Consider the following 18769-nt stretch of genomic DNA (forward strand, 5'->3'; position numbering starts at 1 on the left):
CCCCACACCTATAGACCCTCCCAGGCCAATGCCCCCTATGTAGGTTGGACCCCCCAAGAACAGAGGGACCCGCGTAGGGACCCTGCAGGCACAGGGGCCTCTGCACACACCCACCTCCACAGGCACATGGGGTCCACACACGCTTACCTCCCTCCGCACCAATGGGGACCCACCACGGGGACCCCTGCACGCTTAGGGGACCCTACATGCACACCACCTCCACATGCCTGTTACCCAGGCACACACCAACGTCCACCCACACACGTAAGAGACGTCCCGTGCACTTGGGAAGCCCTCACACACCGGCCCCACACGCAGACAGGGGACCCCGCCTCCGCTGATCCCCCACGCACACAATTCCACAAGCATCAGGACCCTCCTTCACAGACCCGCGCCCGTGTTCAGGACCCCACACGAACACCAGGAGTCCTCCGCCCAGCAGGCACCTGCTAGTACTCCACACGGACAGGGGCCCCTGGATGCACGCACTGACACCCTCAAAGCAGCCCTCTGTGCCCCCCCCCCCCAAACACTGCAGATCTTTGCCCCAGTCCCCCATCAGACTCCACTGAAGTCCCCTCACCCCCTCAGGCCCTGCCCTGTGGTCAGCCACGTGTCCGAGCCAGGTCCCCTGTCCAACTGTCCAAGGCTTCCCCCTTCCCCCCCTTCCCCTCCCTCTTCCTGCCGGTCTCTGCTCACCTTCCTCCGTGTCCCTCTTGCCACATGACCCCATTTTCTGGGTCAGTTTCACTAATTCCTTCCCCAAACACTGTGAGACACCAGCAGCGCAAGTGGCACGCACACGGGCCTGGGGTCACACCAGGGCCCATGCAGTGCTACAGTGAGTCACCTGTCCATGGCGGGGAGGCAAGGGGACCCGACCCAGCCTGGGCCAAGGAGACCTCCCGGGGGGGAATAAACTCTGGGGTCAGCCGCCTGGACTAGGGAGAAAGGCAGTGCTTCCAGGCCCTGACAGGAACACCTGCCAGGGCGGAAACAAGAGTGGGTTGGGGTCACAGAAGTGTCAGTGTTTTGGGGGGGCTGGGGGCAGTGGGGGCAGCACGGAGGCTTTAGCGGAGCAGGACTGAGCTGTGCGTTAGGAGGAAGCTTGTCCAGCTGGCTGCCCAGTGGTTTGGAGCAGGGACGTAGGTTCCGGACACCCAGTGCTGGGGGTGCCGGTCAGGGCCTGGGAACCAAGGATGGATGAGCCACGGGGTGGAGACAGCAGGTGAACAGGGCAAGGGGGTGAGCTGTGGCTGGATGTTCTTGTCGCGCACTCCCCCTGAGCTGCTGGGCGCACACAAGCCAGTGGCCAGGGGCAGGCAGGTGGGCCAGGAAGCCGGAGGGAAGCTGTGTTTGGGGCGGGGGGGGGGGGGATGTCCACACAGGCCCAAGTCCGTGCGCAAAGCTGGTCCTTGCTGCCGCTGCCACTCTAAGCACACACTTCTTGACCTTTCCTCCCCGCCCCCCGCCCCAGGAAAACGAGCAGCAAGAAGGGGGGTGCCAAAGCTGCACCGTCAGGGAAGCGGCAGACATCCGTCCCTGGAGCCAGGCCGGGAGCCCCGAGAGCCATTGCCGGTACGTGAGTCTGATCTCCGGGCACCTCCACTCAGACACCGGCTTGTGAGACCCTCTGCGCAGCCACCGGGGATGGTCTGAGAAGACCCTTCCCCCTGAGAGTGGCTTTCAGGGGACCTCTGAGATGGGCTTGGGTATGACAGACTGAGGGTTCAGGGCTCAGCAGTCCGTTCCAGGCCCTGACCCTGAGACTTGCACCCCCGGGCTGGGACGGGGGAGCAGTGCGTGGAGGAGCACAGCTTGAGACAGCTCGGTGACAATTCGCGCTGGGGATCCTCAGGCTAAGTGTGTGGTCCGCTGTGACCCTCTGTTCCACCTGGGCCATCCGCTGCTTTTCCCTGCCTGCTGCTGCTCTCTCGGGCCACCCTCTCCATAGCCACTTCCAGGCTGAATGGTGACCGCTTGCCCTTGGCTCAGCCCTGCCAGGGGTTGGCAGGGGCACCTCCCCCCCAGCCCTCGTCCTTCCCTTCTCTGAGTCCCACGTCTTCTCTGTCGTCTTCTCTGTCGTGGCGTTCGTCTGAGTTGTCTACTTAGCCGCCGGCCTTCCCGGCGGCGGTTCTGGGTCCCTCCAGCTCCCAGCCTGCACCAGGGGTCTGTGGTGGATAATGGAGCACCCACCCTGTTCCCCAGATGCGGCCCCTCTGCTCGGAGGGGGGCGGTCCAAGTCCCTGGACCCCAGAGGGCTCACAGAGCGCATGACCTGCCGGGACGGTTGGGACGGTGGTGACTACTCTTCATGTCAAGCCGGGGTCAGACCCTAGTTTCCCAAAATAGCCCCAGCGGCGTCTGAGGAAGCAGCCTTTCTGGAATGAGGATGACAGGCTGAGGGCCGCACGCTGCCTCTGTGATCTCAAGCCCTGGGAGCACACACTGCAGTAAACAGTGGAGGCAGGGCCAGCAGGCCTGGAGGCCGCGTCGGGGGCGTGGGGGCAGGCATGTCCTCGCTTCCGCTGCCTGCTGACTGTCCCCCCGGGGCCCTGCTGCAGGTCACCCTGTGTACCCCGACACTGCCCCAGACGGCTCCTGCAGCCACCTGTCCTGGCCCAGCTGGCCAGGACACCCGGGTCCTCTGTGGGAACACCTCTGCCTCAATTTCCCTGAACAAATGTCCCGGGACGGCTTGCCGTCGCACGGTCTTTGTAGCGCCCTGTGCCGTGGGCGCCAGCCTCGACTTGCAAATACGAAAACGGGCCCACGGTTAGCCCGCAGCCACCCCGGCCGCAGCACACACAGCAGCAGGCGGCTGGCCCTCGGCGGGTACCTGTGAGCTGCCTGCACGGTCACCACACCCCCACGCGTCGTCCGGACCCCCCCCTCCACCCCCTTACCTGGCCTTGGGTCTGCAGCACCTCAAGGCCCTCGCTCCGGAGTTGCTCCAGGGCCATGGCCAGCTCCAGCCCCTCCACGCGAACCCAGGCCTGCTGCTCCTGCAGCTGCTCCCTCCACAGCTGCTCCTCCTGCCACAGCTGCTCCCTCCACAGCTGCTCCTCCTGCCACAGCTGCTCCCTCCACAGCTGCTCCTCCTGCCACAGCTGCATCTGCAGCTGCACCTGCCGCCGCCGGTCCTCCAGCAGCAGCTGCTCCTGGGCCAGGCACAGCTGGACCTCGTGGAGCCTCAGCAGCTCGGGACCCAGGCCCGGGGCCAGGCCCCCCGCTCCACAGCCTTCCATGTCCGCAGGGGGGACTAACACCAGCTCGGACCCCAGAGCGGTGGCCTGCACTGGCCGCTCGGCTACTTGTGGCCGCTCTGGCTCGGCCACCCTGGGGTGTCCCTGGGCAGCTGGCTTGTTGCTGGTCACGTGCCCTGCAGGGGCCACCCCCACCTCGTCCCGAGGGCCCCCTGCGGCAGGGGGCGGGGGCTTGGCCTCAGGGCCCTGCTGACCCGAGGCCTGCTGTGCCTTGCCCGCCCTCCTGGCTCGGGCTCTTCGAGCCCGACTTCGTCTCCCCGACATGGCCCGCGATCCGGCGCCTTTTACCCGGTGTCTGCTGCCCCGGGGCCCTAGCTCATTGCCGGCCAGCCTTGATCAGGCGGGCTCAGGGGCCATCCCCGGGAGGCCACAGTGGGTCCTCCGCTCCTGCCCTGCCCCTTGGCTGGTGTCTATGATGCGGCGGCTCCGGGCCCTGGCTCTGCCTGTGGGGCTCACGGGCCCCGCTCGTTGGGCTGGGCCACGCTGGGGAGTTTATAGGGACTCCGGCGGCGTGGTGGCTCACCCAGGCGCGAGGGCTGACTAACGTGCTGACACAGGGCGCAGGACTTTACAGGCCACAGGCCTCTTTGGCCAGACTGGGAGGGAGACTGAGAAACTGGCAGAGGTGACTCGGCAACCAGATCGCAGGCTGTGTGTAGCGAGTCTGGTCCTGCCCTGGGCGGGCAACAGTGCCTCCGCCCCCCACCGCCCACCCCTGTCCCCGCCCCACCCCTGGTCCAGCTCAGGGCCGGCCGGCCGGGCAGGGCCAGGAGCTGCATCCCAGCCTGACCACAGAGAGTCCCAACCCAACTGGCATGGGAGGCTCCAGATCACACTGAGCACCCTGGCACCACCCCCCCTCACCCCCCAGCCGGCCAGAGGGGCCCCACAGGGGCGCACGCTTGCCTGGGGTGCTCTGTTTGCCCAGAGTGGTGGCCTCTTGGGGGGGGGGGGGGGTGCTGGCACTCAGTGGGGGCTGACTGGAGAGGTGGGGCCTTGAAAGGCATTTTGTGGACTGACATGGGGTAGTAAGCAACAGTCCATCCTGCCCTGGGGTGGGGCCGTGGCTCTGGAAGCCTCGCGCTTGGGGGTCCAGCTACCTTGCCCACAGAAGCAAAGGCCTTTGGATCCCCAGGGACGGACCTTGGCTGGTGCGGGGGTGCACAGGGCCGGAGGAGTGCTGGCGTCCCCCGGGGCTTCCTGTTGGGAGGAGGCCCCAGACGGCCTCCTCCCCAGCCCTCCTCCCCAGCGTTTCCCCAGCCTGGGGCCGCTGACTCACACCCACGCCCAGGGCCCCATCCCAGCCGGCTCTGCCACACTGGCTTGACCGGTTTGCCTCGCCCAGCCCTGCTGGGAGCACCCTCTTCGTCCTCCCGCTCGGCCCTCGCCCCTGAAGCTTCTGGGGAGCAGAGGCGGACACACAGGGAGTAGGGCCCGCGCGACCTACGCGGCACCAGATGCGGGCGGCCCTAGGGGTGGAGCAAACAGCGGCTCCTCCTCCCGGAGGCTTCGCAGCACCTGGGCTCGCGGGAGCGGGGGCCTCGGGACCCAGGTGCAGGGGCGGCCCTGCCTGCCGGGCTCACCGGCGCCCCCGCGCGGCAACCCCAGGGGCGATGCTCTGCTTTCCGTGGAGGGCTGGCCCCTGGGGTGGGCGCTCCTTAACGGCGGGAGGCAACTTGCTTAGCCAGGAGGTGACTGCACTCGGTGCAGAGTCGCCTCCCGAGGTTGAGGGGAGGGGGAGGGTCCACGTCTCGACCGCGCTGACCGCCCCCTCCCCCAGGGAAGCCGGGAGCGCACCGCCAGCCGCCAGGGCAGAGGGAGACCGGCCCGCAGGCCGAGGCCCCCGCAGGTGAGAGCCTGGGGGCCGGCGGGGAGGGGGAGGACTGGGGGGGGTGGGCTGGCGGGGAAGGGGCTGCCCTGGGCCGGGACGCGCGTGGCCAGCATGCACGGGAGTGCGCGCGTGTGTGCGAGTGTGAGCGTGCATGCGCGCGGGGGCTCGTGCAGCCGCGCGGCCCTCCCGGGAGCGGGCGGCGCGCGAACCCGGGCCGTCCCTCCCTCTGATGCCTCCGGCCTCCTGCTTTCCCCGGGAGGTGAGGGCTGGGCGGGGTTGGCTCCGTGCCCGCCTCCCAGGGGCGCGGCCTCTCGGGAGTCCCTCTCCCTCCTGCCTTTAACTCCCTGTGGTCGTGTCCGTCCTTCCTCAGCTCCAGCGGCCGGCGGGTGTCCCGGGGCCTGGAGGGAGGCACCGCCTTAGTGTCCCACCGGGCCTCTCCTGCTCACTCTTGGGCGCCTGCGCCTGGGGCCCCGTCCCAGGCCGTCTTCCCTCGCACAGCCTCCGCTGCCGTCTATGGGCACTGACTTCCAGGGCTATGTCTTTACCAAACCGTCCTCCTGTGCGCGATCCCCTATTCGGCTCGGCCCCCCAGCCCTCTCCTGGGTGTCCTCCGACTCGCCAGCGCATCCAAGGGTAGACCCTTCCTCTCTGCTGTCCAGTCTCCCAAGACTGCTCCCTGGTGACCTGAGCCAGAGCCCTCGTGCCCACGGAGAGCTCTTCGTGTTCTCGGTTTCTTTCCCTCCCCTGGCCCTGGTCTTTTTGCCTCCTCTAGTCCCCGGAGGGCGAGCGGGCTCACACCCCACACAGACCCGGTCTTGTGCGGGTGGTGCTGGCCTGGCTCCAGGATGAACTCCCAGCACCACACCCACACACCAAGGGCCGGGACAAGGAGCCTGACCTTGTCCTGAGGACAGGGGCGGACCACAGAAGGTTTGTGAAAGCTAATGGTTTTATAAAAGCTATATATGCCCGACGTATTCGTCATGGTTCTGGATTACGTACAGAAGGAACATATTCTATGCAGTTTAAGTAGAAATGGAATGTACTGGAAGGATATTCATTAGCTGGGGATTTGGGCTGGGAAAGAGGCAGACGTGATCGGGAGTACAGGACACAGGCAAGGTCAGACCCTGGACGAAGGCTGCGTAGGATGTCCCTTCTGTCACTGGAAGCCAGTGCTGGCTGGACTGGACTCTGGAGCTCCACGGAGAACTGTCTCTGCTGAGCCCGTGGCCTGGTGTGACTTTTCCAAGGCTCCTGGGGAGAAGCTGTCCACACTTAGGTCACACTCTCAGTGTCAGGGGAAGGAGGAACAGACGTCATTCCCTGCCTTCTGTTTCGGTTTCCGGAGCGGGCAGCGGGCTCCCACCGAATTCTCCAGAACAGCACCCAGTCTGACAGGGTGGGAGTCCTGAGCCTCCAGCAGGCCTTGCCACTCGTGTCTGAGGCCAGCTGTTCTGGGGCGTGGGATGAGACCCGACGGGCCCCTGCACTGTGTCTTTCTGCTGTGAGCCGGGGGTTGGGACTGGCACTGGGGGTTAGCAGGTCTGCGCACATGGCACCGTGAGCAGAGCAGGCGGCCCAGCAGGAGCCTCCCCGTGGGAACCCACATCAGCCAGAACAAATGGTGTCCCCTTTGCACGGAAATGTGTTCGGGCCTGGGCACCCAGAGGGGAGGGTGTGCGTGGCCCTGCCCTGCTGCCGGGGGCATGTGGCTCCTGAGCCCTGGGACAGTCTCCGCGTCCGTTTGCTAAGCCAGAGCCACCTCTGCAGCGGCGGGGGCGGGGGGGGGGGAGGGGGCCAGCCACAGGGGGGAACACAGGAGTGTTCTCACGCTCTGGGTTTATTCCAAGAAGTCCCTTTGGAGGGAGTCCTCCCCAGGCTCCTTGCCACCCCCCAAGTCCCGGACGTGAGCTGCTATGGAGAAGGCCATCGGGCGGGACAGCATCTGATCTGGGTCAGCCTCGATGAGAGGGGCTCATGCTGTTGGGTCCGAGTGTCACCGGCGTCCCCGCCACTGCGGCCACTCCGCTCAGCGCAGGCCTGCACATGAGCACTGGGCGGCCGAGCAGAGAGGCCGGCCGATACCCACGGGTCCCTTGTGCTGTCCACCTGGGTGTTTGTCGTCTCCTCCGCAGCGGGCTGTGTCTGGGCGTGTCACGGTGAGCTGCAGAGCCAGCCACCCTTGTGTGGTACCCCCAGCCTGCTCCTGCCGCGTGCCCATCCTCGTGCCTTCCCAGACCTGCGTGTCTCTGTCATCCCAGTCCTGCTCAGTGTGTGTTCCTGAGGAGCCAGCCAAGCCTTTCACCAGTGTCCTGGGGTCCCATTTTCTGCACACTCCCGGCCACTCTTCCCACCCATAGGGAGGGGTGACCAGGTGCCCCTGGGGGAGCCCCTCCACCGCCGTCTTCTAGGGTCCCCCTGACAGAGGCGCGTAATAGGCGGCGATCACATGGCTGAGCCTCCTGTGCATCAAGGCGAGACTTTGCTCCGCCTCCTGTCCTCCCAGGTGGCGAGGCTGTGATCCTGCTGGAGAGAGGACAGGACGGCAGGACTGTGCGGGTCACGGAATGTACTGTGCCTCCTCGGTGGCTCGTTGTCGTCACGCAGTGGATTGCCGCTGCGTGTGCCCCGTGCCGGGGTCCACGGGCGAGGACCCCAGGCGGCGATTGACCGCCCAGTGTGCACGACCTCCGGTGCCCCAGCCGGACCCCCGCCTCCCCGGGGGCCAAACCACGAGTGGCGTTCTGTCCCGGGAGGGAGAGCCTTACTCTAGAGCCTGCGGCCGTCCCCCGGCCTTGCTGGGGCATCCTTCTCCCCACAGACCCTCCGGCAGGGCCGGCCTCGCCTCCTGCCTCCGCCGCGGCCTCCGGGCCCTGCTGGAGCCGGTAGCCTTTTCTGGGTCTCTCAGTGAGCGGGGTGGGCCGTACTCCCAGGTATGGCTTGTGCTGCTCTCAAGTCCTCACGGGCCACTTCTCCTTTACCTTGAGATGTCCCAACGCGCCCCGGACTCACGAACCCTCAAGACTTCACCGGCGTGCTTTTGCCTCCGCTGTCTGGAGCTCCCTGGACCGGGGAGGTGCCGGGAGCATCTGGGTTCCCGTGTCCACTGTCTGCAGTTGCTGTGACAGCCAGCACTGTAGCTTGGAAGTCCGACACGGGCCTCGGCGGGTGACAGCAAGGCCATGGCAAGACCGAGATCCTTCCTGGGGCTCCAGAGGGAAATCTGTGTCCTCCCTCCTGGAGGTGCCCGCGTTCCCGGCTCCTGGCCCTTCCTCACCTTCCGGGTCAGCAGTGTGGCATCTGTTGGACCTTCTTTCGAGTCACAGCTCCCTATGGGCTCTTCTGTCTTTCTTCCACTTTTTTTTTTTTTTTTAAGCTTGTGTATTTTGAGAGAGAGCACATGAGCAGGGGTGGGGCAGAGAGAAAGTCCCCAGCAGGCTCCGCACTGTCATCACAGAGCCCGACGTGGGGCTGGAACTCAGGAACCGTGAGATCATGACCTGGGTCAAAATCAAGAGTCAGACGCTCACCGGACTGAGCCGCCCAGGCGCCCCCCGTCTCTTCGACTTGTAAGAAGCCTTGTGATTGCATTGTGTCTACCCGCATAACCCAGGGTGATCATCCCATGTTAAGGTCAGCTGATTAGTGCCTTAATTCCATCTTCAATCTTAATTCCTTCCTGCACGTAACACAGCACACTCGCAGGCTCCAGGGACCAGCACGTGGGCATCTTTGGCAGGGGCATCGTTCGCTCTGCCACGGTCCCTGTGAGCCGTAGCGGAGTGGAAGGCAGAGCGTAGCCGGGGTCTTGAGAAGAGATGGTGAGGGGAGACTGCCGCCCTGGCCAGGCCCTCCCGCTGATGGCTGTCGAGGGGAAAGCATGCGCCAAATCAGTCGCCACCTGCGATCTGCCAGAGGCGGATGGGCTCCCGCGAAGGCGCCGCTTCCGGACGGCAGACGCGACCGGCCCTGCCACCCATTCGAGGTCACCATGCTCGTGCTCCGTTATCTTCCGCCATTACGCACTTTCTGCAAAGGCCGGGTTGGCGAATTCAATGGAGACATTCTGGGGACCCCACTCCTGCTCTCCTCGAGCCTTCCTGCCTTCTTGTCTAAATTAAGGCTTTGTTTTTTAGAGCCCTTTCAGGTTCCCAGCAGCACGGAGGGGAAAGTACACACACTTCACATATACCTTCGGCCCCCACTCGTCTTTTACCGTCTCCACGGTTTTGCCTTTTCCAGAATGTCACAGACTTGGAATCGTACCGTGCGTAGCCTTTTCGGACTGGCTTCTTTTACCTCGTAATATACGTTTAGGGTCCCTCCAGGTCTTTTCACGGCTCGACAGCCCGTTCCTACTTAGTGCCGACCCACATCCCGTTGTCTGGGTGGACCACAGGTTGTCCGTTCACCTGCTGACGGACACCTCGGCTGTTCCAGGGTTTGGGGGCTCTGAATGAAGCCGCTGTGAACACCCGTGTGCAGGTTCTCGTGTGGACACAAGTTCTCATCTCCTTTAGGTAAACAGCAAGGAGCGTGACTCCAGGATCACGTGGCCAGAGCGTGTTTAATTTTATAAGAACTCTCCAGACTGTCTTCCAAAGTGGCTGCCCCATTCCGTTTTCCCACCAGCCACGAGCGAACGTTCCTGTGGCTCCGCGTCCTCACCAGCATCGGGTGTCGTCGGTGCTCTGGATTTTGGCCGGTCTAGCAGGTGTGCGGGCGGATCTCGTTGTCTTAATTTGCATTTCCCAGATAACATGTGATGTGGAGCATCTTTTATGTGATTGTTTGCCATCTGTTTATCTTCTTTGGGGGACTCGTCTGTTAAGGCCTCTGGCCTGTTTTTTAATTGTTTGTTTCCTTCCTGCTGAGTTTCAAGAGTTCTTTGTATACTCTGGATAACGTGGGCTTTTTTTCTTTTTTTTAAGTTTATTTATGTATTTGAAGAGGGAGAGAGCAAAAAAGGGAGAGCGAGAGAGCGTCCCAAGCGGGCTCCTTACCGTCGGTGCCAAACCTGATGAGGGACTCAAACTCAAGAACCGCGAGATCCTGACCTGCGCCGAAATCACGAGTGGGCGCCCCGTGTGACATGCTTTTACCAGATGCGTCTTTTGCAAATATTTTCTCCCGTCTGTGGCTCGTCTTCTCACTCTCTGACACTGTCTTTCACAGAGCAGGAATTTTTTAAGTGAATGAGGTCCAGCGTATCAACGATTTCCTTTCTGGACGGTGCCTTTGAAGTTGCATCCAAAGATGGTCAGCGTACCCACGGCCATCCAGGTTTTGTCCCGTGTCATCCTCTAAGAGCTTTATAGTTTTGCATTTTACGTTCGGGGCTGTGATCCATTTTTTTTTTTTTTTTTAAAGATTTTAGTTTTTTAAGTAATCTCTCCACCCAGTGTGGGGCTTGAACCCACAACCCCGAGATCAGGAATCGCACACCTCACCGGCTGAGCCGGTCGGTCGCCCCCGGTCTGTGATCCACTGTGAGTGAATTTCTGTAAAGTGTGTGCAGCTGTGAGCCTACGTTCTCTCCCCCTTTGCATGTGGGTGACCAGCTGTCCCTGCCCGTTCGTTGGAAAGGCGGCCTTTGCTTCTTGGTAAAGATCAGTTGACTATTTACGTGGGTCCCTCCAGGCCTTGGTGTCGCTGCTGATCTCTACGAGTCCTCCGGGAAAGCACTGTTTCTATCTTGTCCACCGTCTTGGTCGGGAGGAAGTTTCCTGGGGCCCCGCTTGGCTCTTCCTGCCGTAACGGCCCCGCTGGTCAAGGCGCCGAGGTGAGCCTCCCTCCAGCGGCTGAGCAGATCCATCCCAACGTACAGGTCGGATCCGTAGACCTGCCGGACCCGGGGGAGACGACTCAAGCCACGGTGCCTTCCTCGCGGACGCCCCTTCTGCGAGCAGAGGACCCTGACGCTGCTGCAAAGCTGCGGGTGGCGGTGGCGGTTTAGATACCACCCCCCGGGGGTCCTCTGAAGGTCTACACCCCACCCCCCTTTGCCCAGTGTGCGCTTCATTCAGCTACAGGGTCACGGACCCCTCTGAGGAAGGACTGCGAGAGTATTCGGTGTCGGGACAGAGCTTGTGGCTGGGTCCTCCTCCGAGAGCGGCTCCGCCTTTGACTTTGGCGCTGGTCTGGGACCGTGGGCGACCGTGATGGCTGATGTCAGATATCTGCTCGGCAGAGCCTGGGGTTATTCTGACTTTACAGATCGAACGGTGCCCCGCACACTGCCCACGTGTCCCGTCGCACGTCAGAGCGCCCTGACCACCACTCTGCCTTCTGCCTGTCACGACGGCATGCTGCAGCCACTTAACCTCTTCTCTTCCAGAAACTGGTCATTCCCCTCGGAGTCGCCACTGAGCTCCGCAGTCACTCACAAGTGTCTTTCTTCCTTTTGTCTTTTTAAAGTAATTTTTAAAATGAGCTTGTTTATTTTTTGAGTGAGAGAGCGGGGGAGGGAGGGAGGGAGGGAGGGAGAGAGAGAGAGAGAGAGAGAGAGAGAGAGAGAGAGAGAGAATCCCAGGCAGGCTCCAAGCCGCCAGCACCCACCGCGGGGCCCAAACCCATGAACCGCAAGATCACCACCCGAGCCGAAGTCAAGAGTCGGGAGCTCAGCTGAGCCACCCAGACACCCCTCTTCTCTCTTTTTTCTTTTCGAGTGTATTTATTTAGAGAGAGAGAGACAGAGCACCAGTGGGGGAGGGGCCGAGAGCGAGAGAGTCCCAGGCAGGCTTAACTGACCGAGCCGCCCAGGCGTCCCCACAAGTGTCCTTCTTACTGTTTTAGCGCAGGGGGTGCCCAAGGATCCCAGTCAGGCGGAGGCTTTGTGGACTCACATCGACCGTCTGCTGCAAAAAAGAGTTTTTTGAAAGCCGGCTATTTCTTCCTGGAGCCGGCTTGCACTTCCCCGCCCGTCTGCTCGGACCCCTGGCTCTGATTATGGGCCGGGTGCGGTGAGAGGTCACGGGGGCCTCGCCTCTCAGGGCGGCTGCTTCAGCGGAGGCCGCCGCCTGGTTCAGAAGACCGGCCTCCTCTGACACGGAAGCCGCTGCGTGGCCGGGGCGGTGTGAGAATGCGCAGCAGACGGGGGAGGGCAAGCCCCTTCTCCCTCCTCTTGCCTTCGGCCCCCCTCTTGCGCCCCAGTTCCACCATCTCCTGTCCACGAGAAGCCCCCGCTGTCACTAGAGGACCACGGTGGTGTTTTGGGGCCCCGGTGCTTGGTCCGAATTCTGGCCCCCGCCCTTCCTCCGGGGCCGAGTCCCCCTCGCAAACGGGGCCGTTGGGGAGCTTGGAGGCGGGTTGACTGCGATGGGCTGCAGGGTCCCCCCCCGAAGGCATCCAGGCCTCCGGTTCGAGCACAGGTGCCGGTCTGGTTCGCCGCTTCTTGCCACGGGTCACGGGCATCTCCCTCCCTGCTGGCCAGGAGCTCGGTACCATGGTCGAAGATGAGAGCAGGACCAAACTGCTTGTGTGATTGTATCTTTTAGGGTCTGTTCTGGTACCAGCTACTCTCCCCGTCAGAATGCCCTCCAGGAAACAGAAACCTGCTAAAATCAAAAGACAGACTTTAATAGGACAGTTGGTTGAACAGCTGTTGGGAGTCTAAAAAATCAGGAAGGGACCACGGAAGCTCACAGAAATAAGCCTCAGAAGTGGCCATCTTCCCTGGGCGGGCAAGGGGCTGTCGAGGGGACGGCCCGAGCTCAGGAGCTTGTGGGAGGCCGGTACCTGGGTGGCTGTGCAGGCCAGGAGCCCAGCGGCGGGCCCCCAAGAGCTGGGCTTCCGCCTCTGAGTGGGCAGCGGAGGCCCGGCCTCGGGGCACCCGCGGGCTGCCGAGGGCCGCCTAGATTTCGGAAGGGTGGCCGTCCCAGACCCCACACTCAGGACGCGTGCAAGACTCGCTTCAGTTGTCACCTCCCCAGAAGTCAGAGCCTGGAACGCCTTCGCTGCACCCGCACGGAGGCAGGGGTGGGGTGGGGGGACCCGGGATGATGGGCCCCTGCAGGGGCGTCCCTGCCTGCGTCTCTGGTTACTTCATCAGGCTCCTTTTCCAAGGCCTGCGGCAGGGGCGCGGGAGAGATGCTGGGCTCATTGGCTAGTCTCATGCAAATTCTATTTCACTAGCCTTCTGTTTGCTCGCACCGCTTGTGTATTTATGTTCTGTGATCATACCTCCAAATTTTGAAATATGTCTGTCGCTTTGAACAGTTGTGTGCTAAAAGTAACAGGAGTGACAACCCAGAAGAACTTTTTTTATTTTTTTCATTTCTCATTGTTTAAAATTGTTTTAATGTTTATTAATTTTGAGAGAGAGAGATAGAGTGTGAGCAGGGGAGGGGCAGAGAGAGAGAGGGAGACACAGAATCCAAAGGAGGCTCCAGGCTCTGAGCTGTCAGCACAGGGCCCGACGCGGGGGCTCGAACCTACAAACCACGAGATGGTGACCTGAGCCGAAGTCGGACGCCTGACTGACTGAGCCACCCAGGCGCCCCGAATGTTTTCTTTTTAAAGTTTATTTAAGTAATCTTTACATCCAGGGTGGGGCTCGAACTCATGACCCCGGGATCAAGAGCCACACGCTCCACTGACTGAGCCCACCAGGTGCCCCCGGACAACTGGGTTTTTGTCACTGCACTGAAGTAGCCACTTGTGGCCGATGTTTCCCGGGCTAGGACCGACATTGACCGGGTTAATAGTGGCAGCCATGACAGGTGCTAAGTGCCGCCTCGATTGGTTCCATTGATGGGAAGGCGCGTCTGGAGCAGCAGGTGCGATTGAAGTGAGCTTCTGATTAAGCTCACCATCACTTAGTCACTGTCCACAAACTGTCCGTCTGCTGCGGTACGAAAACTGAAGAACTTAGTTCCTCCACTGTGCCGTGAATCTGTACATCCTCTTAATTTTGCTACCTTTTCTTTGATTGGCTCTTCTGGTAGGAAGTTCACGGCTCTCCCACTTGGCTTTTCGTACAATAACAGTGACGATGAGGACACTGATCGTCACACTTATCGCATGCTCACCGCGGGAGAGACCCTGCCCTAAGTATTTTGTATCCGACTAACAAATACAAAGAACCAAAGCCAAAACCCCGTGAAGCAGGTGGGGACGGTGGTGGTGGTTTTCTGACGCACACGACCGAGCCTGCAGTTGGTGCTTATCTGCCTGTCCTGCGTCTGTGAGATACAAGAGGTCGTTTTGTTTTTTTTTTTTAATTTTTTTTTTTCAACGTTTATTTATTTTTGGGACAGAGAGAGACAGAGCATGAACGGGGGAGGGGCAGAGAGAGAGGGAGACACAGAATCGGAAACAGGCTCCAGGCTCCGAGCTGTCAGCCCAGAGCCTGACGCGGGGCTCGAACTCAAGGACTGCAAGATCGTGACCTGGCTGAAGTCGGACGCTCAACCGACTGCGCCACCCAGGCGCCCCCAAGAGGTCGTTTTAACAAGGTCTCGGACAGCCCCTGAGGTCTCCATCTGGGGACTTAGGGGTGTTCATGGCGCGCCGCTCTCTCTCGAGGACCCCGTAATTCTTGAAGCGTCCGTGTTCTTCCGATCGGAACTTCTGGCGATGGGAGGATAGAGAGAGAAGCACCGGCCGTCGGGGGGCGCCGGCCGGAGGGACGTCCACAGCCGATGGTCCCAGCCGTGCAGGACAGGTGCACGACTATGAGATAGCACCCCCAAGCCCACGCACTCATACAAATTTGAAGCCGTGCCAGAAAATCAAAGGAAAAAGCAACAAATCACCCACGCGCCCCGCCGTTCGGAACGAGGCAGCGTGGACACGCGTGATGTCCAGTTGTTTGCCCCCCGCCCCGGCCCCCTGTGCGGCTCCGGACGACTTCGCGCGCCGGGAGCCCTGGCCGGCGGGGTCCGTCTCCCTGTCTCGCCTCCCCTCGCTGTCTTTCATCCCTGTCGTTAATCGTGGCTGCCTGGAGTTTACCGGGGCCGATGGGAGGGTCGTGCCCAGTCACAGGAGAGGACTCCCCAGACCCGGCCCTGCCCGTGGCTCTGTCCTCGACGCGGGGCTGAGTTCTCACTGCGCGTGTCCCTCAAACGTCCCCTCAATTTTACCCCGCGCTATTTGGGATTTGAAAGAGTTACCGTTTCCGTCCAGGTGGTTGGTCCTCGAAGCGTGGACTTGCCCGCTTTCCCCTTCTACTTGCAAAACAGCCCCTCGTACTCTGAGCTCGTCTTTGTCAAAACCAGCCAGGGGCGCGCTGCCAACGTGTGCTCCCGCCTGGCCCCCTGGCGCCACAAGTTCACGCGGTGCCTCGTGCGTCCCAGAGGGCGTCCTCTGCGCGCCCCCCGCCTCGGCCCGAAGCCCGGGCCACACGGTTCAGTCTGAACGTCTGCCGCCTGCTTCTGAATCGGTCAGGATGGGCCGGGTCTTCAGGAACAAGTTTCTTGGTTTCAAATGGCAAAAGCTTACTCCCCGCTCGGGCTCCGCCGCGCGGCCCGACCCACGGAGGAGGCATCGCCCTCGGATAGCGCTCTGCACCCTCTGACCGCGCGGCGGGACCCACGCGCGCCGTGAACATTTGCTTCCACGTACTTTATCGTTTTCCTCGTGTTTTGTCCTCTGACACGCGGCTTATTGTAAAACGTACTTCAGAATTTCTAAATATATGGGTATCCCTACTTGATTTTTCCTTATTTGATCTTAACCTTAACCGTGGTGACAGGTGATGAGGTTTGGGGGTGACGGTGGGGGGGTCCGGAGCCCACCGCCAAGAAGGAATCCTGGAAGTCGTCTTTGGTGCAAGAAGGTGATTTTAGTAAAGCCTGGGGCCAGGACCCGAGGGCAGGGAGAGCTGCCCTGGGGTCGTGCAGTGACTGCTCGGTATACTGTGCGGTCCCCCCGCCCGCCCGGGGGGGGGTGGGGGGCGGGGATGACCTCAAGAGGAAGTTTCTTGAAGGGATTTCCACATCCTAAAGAGGATTCGAGATTCCTGGAGGCCCAGCTAGTGTCGAGCTGAGGTGGTTTTTCCCTCTAGCAAAGCATTAGCCCTGAGGCAGGAGGGAGTTTCTGGAGATGAGGCCGTTGAGAAGACTGCCTTTTACCTGGAATTTACTCGGAGACTCAGGCCCTGCAGGACTGTGATCTCTATCGGTTAAGCCTTGGTTTCCTTTCCTCTCCTTTGTCCTTGGGCAGCCGGGAGGGCCTGAGGAATCTCCCACATAACCCACGATGGGGGGGGGGGGGGGGGGGGAGGTGCTAGCTTGTGCTGGGCCCCGGCCTGCCCCGGGCTCCCTGTCAACAGGGTTCAGTGGTGACAGAGTCCCGCGGTGACGGGGTTCGGTGGTGACTGGGTCCTGCATTTTCAACATGTCGGCCAGGCAGAGTGTTAGCCGTAAAATAGACGTTTCCTGTGTCGTTACACACGTTATGGTTTTATTTATTAACGTTTATTCAGTTTTGAGAGACAGAGAGTGAGCGGGGGAGGAGCAGAGAGAGGGAGACACAGAATCCGAAGGAGGTTCCAGACTGAGCCGTCAGCACAGAGCCCGACGCGGGGCTCGAACCCGTGAACCGCGAGATCATGACCTGAGCCGAAGTCGGACGCTTCACCGACTGAGCCCCCGGGCGCCCCCCTAGTGCCATTTTAGATTCATCGGCTGCTCTTCATAGTTTTGCTCGGTGCATTTTGAGGCCTTGTCAGCAGAGGTGGACGTCTTTGTAAGAGCCATACTGCCTGGCAGACTGCTCCCTCCCCTTCTGGAATGTTCTTTAGCTCCAGAGACGCCTGTTGCCTTAGACTTTACTTACCACTCGCAGTTGGGCATAACTTTGTGTTTTCTGTTGCTGCCTTGACAAACGGCCACAAACTCAGTAATGGAAGACAGCTCGCGTGTGCCGTGTTGCACTCCTGCGGCCCGGGCGTGTGCGCGTGCCTCCCCGTGGCCTTCTCGCGGGGCCCACAACAGCGATCCCCGTCTGCCAAGGGGGAGCCCTGTAGAGCGTGGGGTAGCCACAGGGCGCAGTGCCCACCGCCTGCGCCACACGGACGGCACCCCCGTTCCAGGAGGGGGCCGACACGGGCCCCAAACTGCTGGGCGCCACCCCAGGCGTGCCTGCCAGTGTTTGTATACTAATCCTGCCGCGGTCACCTGTCCTGGAGTCTTCAAGTCCGGTGGGACTGTCTCCCGTCCTGACATGGCGCGGACCTCGGCACTTTGAACTACCCCTGCCCTCCTCTGGGCACACGCCCCGGTGTTGTGCGTGTCCTAACTGAGCTGTGTTTGCGATGGCAGCGCTGTCTGGGGAGCATCTCCCCCGCACCTGCGTTCTCTCCATGGACCCTGCCCCTGCCCGCACCCGCACCCCTGCTGGGCTGCTCTGCGGCTGCTGAGGCCCTTTTGTGTGTCCAAAGGTGTGTTTGTTTTGCCTTAATTTTTTCTGTATCCCTTTGAAGGTAATTGACCTTTTTTCCTTTAATTTGAAGACTTTTCTCGCCGTCTTTAGTTTTTAGCGGTTTTACCGTGGCATGCTGTGGGTGTGAGCCCCTGCTTGTTTTCCACGTCTTTTGTTAGTTTTGAAAAGTTTTCTCTGGGGCGCCTGGGTGGCGCAGTCGGTTAAGCGTCCGACTTCAGCCAGGTCACGATCTCGCGGTCCGTGAGTTCGAGCCCCGCGTCGGGCTCTGGGCTGATGGCTCAGAGCCTGGAGCCTGTTTCCGATTCTGTGTCTCCCTCTCTCTCTGCCCCTCGCCCGTTCATGCTCTGTCTCTCTCTGTCCCAAAAATAAACGTTGAAAAAAAAAAAAAAAAGTTTTCTCTGAATGTCGCTACCTCCTCCCTGTCCCTTCAGCTTGCGACTCGAGTTGCGCGCGTGCCAGGCCTGTCCTCTGGCCCCTGCGCCTCTAACCCGGTGTCTCCGTGTGTCTTGCTTCCAGTTTTGTTCTGTTTTCAGCCGCGTCTGATACCTCATCGAGCTTGCTCACTGAACTCTCAACTTCAGGTTTTGAATCTTTACCTTCTCACATTTCCATTTAGTTCTTTATTATTGTCGTTTCCAGTTCTCTGCCCCAATTGTTTTTATTAAGTTTATTTATTTTGGGAGAGAGGGAGAAAGCGTGAGCAGGGGAGGCGCAGAGAGGGAGAGAGAGAATTCCAAATAGGCTCTGCCCCGTCAGCACAGAGCCCAACACGGGGCTGGAACCCACGAACCGTGAGGTCACGACCTGAGCGGAAGTCGGACGCTCAACCGACGGAGCCGCCCAGGCGCCCCCCATTTTTTTTTAATGTTGAAAAAAATTGTTTTGTAATGTTATTTATTTTTGAGAGAGGGAGTGAGACTGGGGGAGGGGCAGAGAGAGGGAGACACAGAATCTGGAGCAGGCTCCAGGTTCCGAGCTGTCGGCACAGAGCCGGACGCGGGGCTCATGACCGGAGCCGAAGTCGGACGCTGAACAGACGGAGCCACCCAGGTGTCCCAAAGCTTTTTAATTTGTCTTTAATTCTGAGAATGTGTCACTCAGACATGAGGTCCGCGTCCAAGAACTCCTTATTTGCTCTATCTGGGTTTATTTCTGTTGTTCACATTTTCTTTTTCAGTAAGATGGTGTTTCTTCATTTGCCTGATGATTTTGGTACGTGGCACACAAAACATTCTGGAACGTGCCGAAGCCCTGGGCAGCACCATCCTCCTGCAGGGCCCATTTG

General features: G+C 61.0%; 2 protein-coding genes and 2 long non-coding RNA genes across 5 annotated transcripts in view; 3 read left to right on the forward strand and 1 right to left on the reverse strand.

The window, feature by feature from the left end:
• The window catches only part of FAM83H (family with sequence similarity 83 member H), a 13593-nt gene extending 9689 nt beyond the window's left edge, over nt 1-3904 (reverse strand). Inside the window, exon 1 of the mRNA XM_040494661.1 lies at nt 2907-3904. Within this exon, the coding sequence (XP_040350595.1) occupies nt 2907-3530 (624 nt within the window). The 5' untranslated portion in view covers nt 3531-3904. The remainder of the gene's footprint in view (nt 1-2906) is intronic.
• Nucleotides 3529-18769, forward strand: part of IQANK1 (IQ motif and ankyrin repeat containing 1) — a 24867-nt gene continuing 9626 nt past the window's right edge. Inside the window, 3 exon segments of the mRNA XM_040494630.1 lie at nt 3529-3711; nt 4740-4818; nt 5047-5115. Coding sequence (XP_040350564.1) covers nt 3529-3711; nt 4740-4818; nt 5047-5115 — 331 coding nt within the window.
• LOC121043116 (uncharacterized) lies at nt 8557-11532 on the forward strand. 2 transcript variants are annotated; one of them, XR_005796687.1, is made up of 3 exons: nt 8557-8733; nt 9343-9814; nt 10032-11532. It is a non-coding gene; the product is annotated as an uncharacterized LOC121043116 (long non-coding RNA). The 2 variants fall into 2 exon arrangements; XR_005796686.1 differs by lacking the exon at nt 10032-11532 and having other exon boundaries at nt 9343-9841.
• On the forward strand, nt 13626-15749 carry LOC121043118 (uncharacterized). The gene is made up of 2 exons (XR_005796688.1): nt 13626-14298; nt 14542-15749. It is a non-coding gene; the product is annotated as an uncharacterized LOC121043118 (long non-coding RNA).

This window comes from Herpailurus yagouaroundi, unplaced genomic scaffold (genome assembly GCF_014898765.1).
Source record: "Herpailurus yagouaroundi ecotype Mexico unplaced genomic scaffold, PumYag 186, whole genome shotgun sequence".
NCBI classification, from domain to species: Eukaryota; Metazoa; Chordata; class Mammalia; order Carnivora; family Felidae; genus Herpailurus; species Herpailurus yagouaroundi.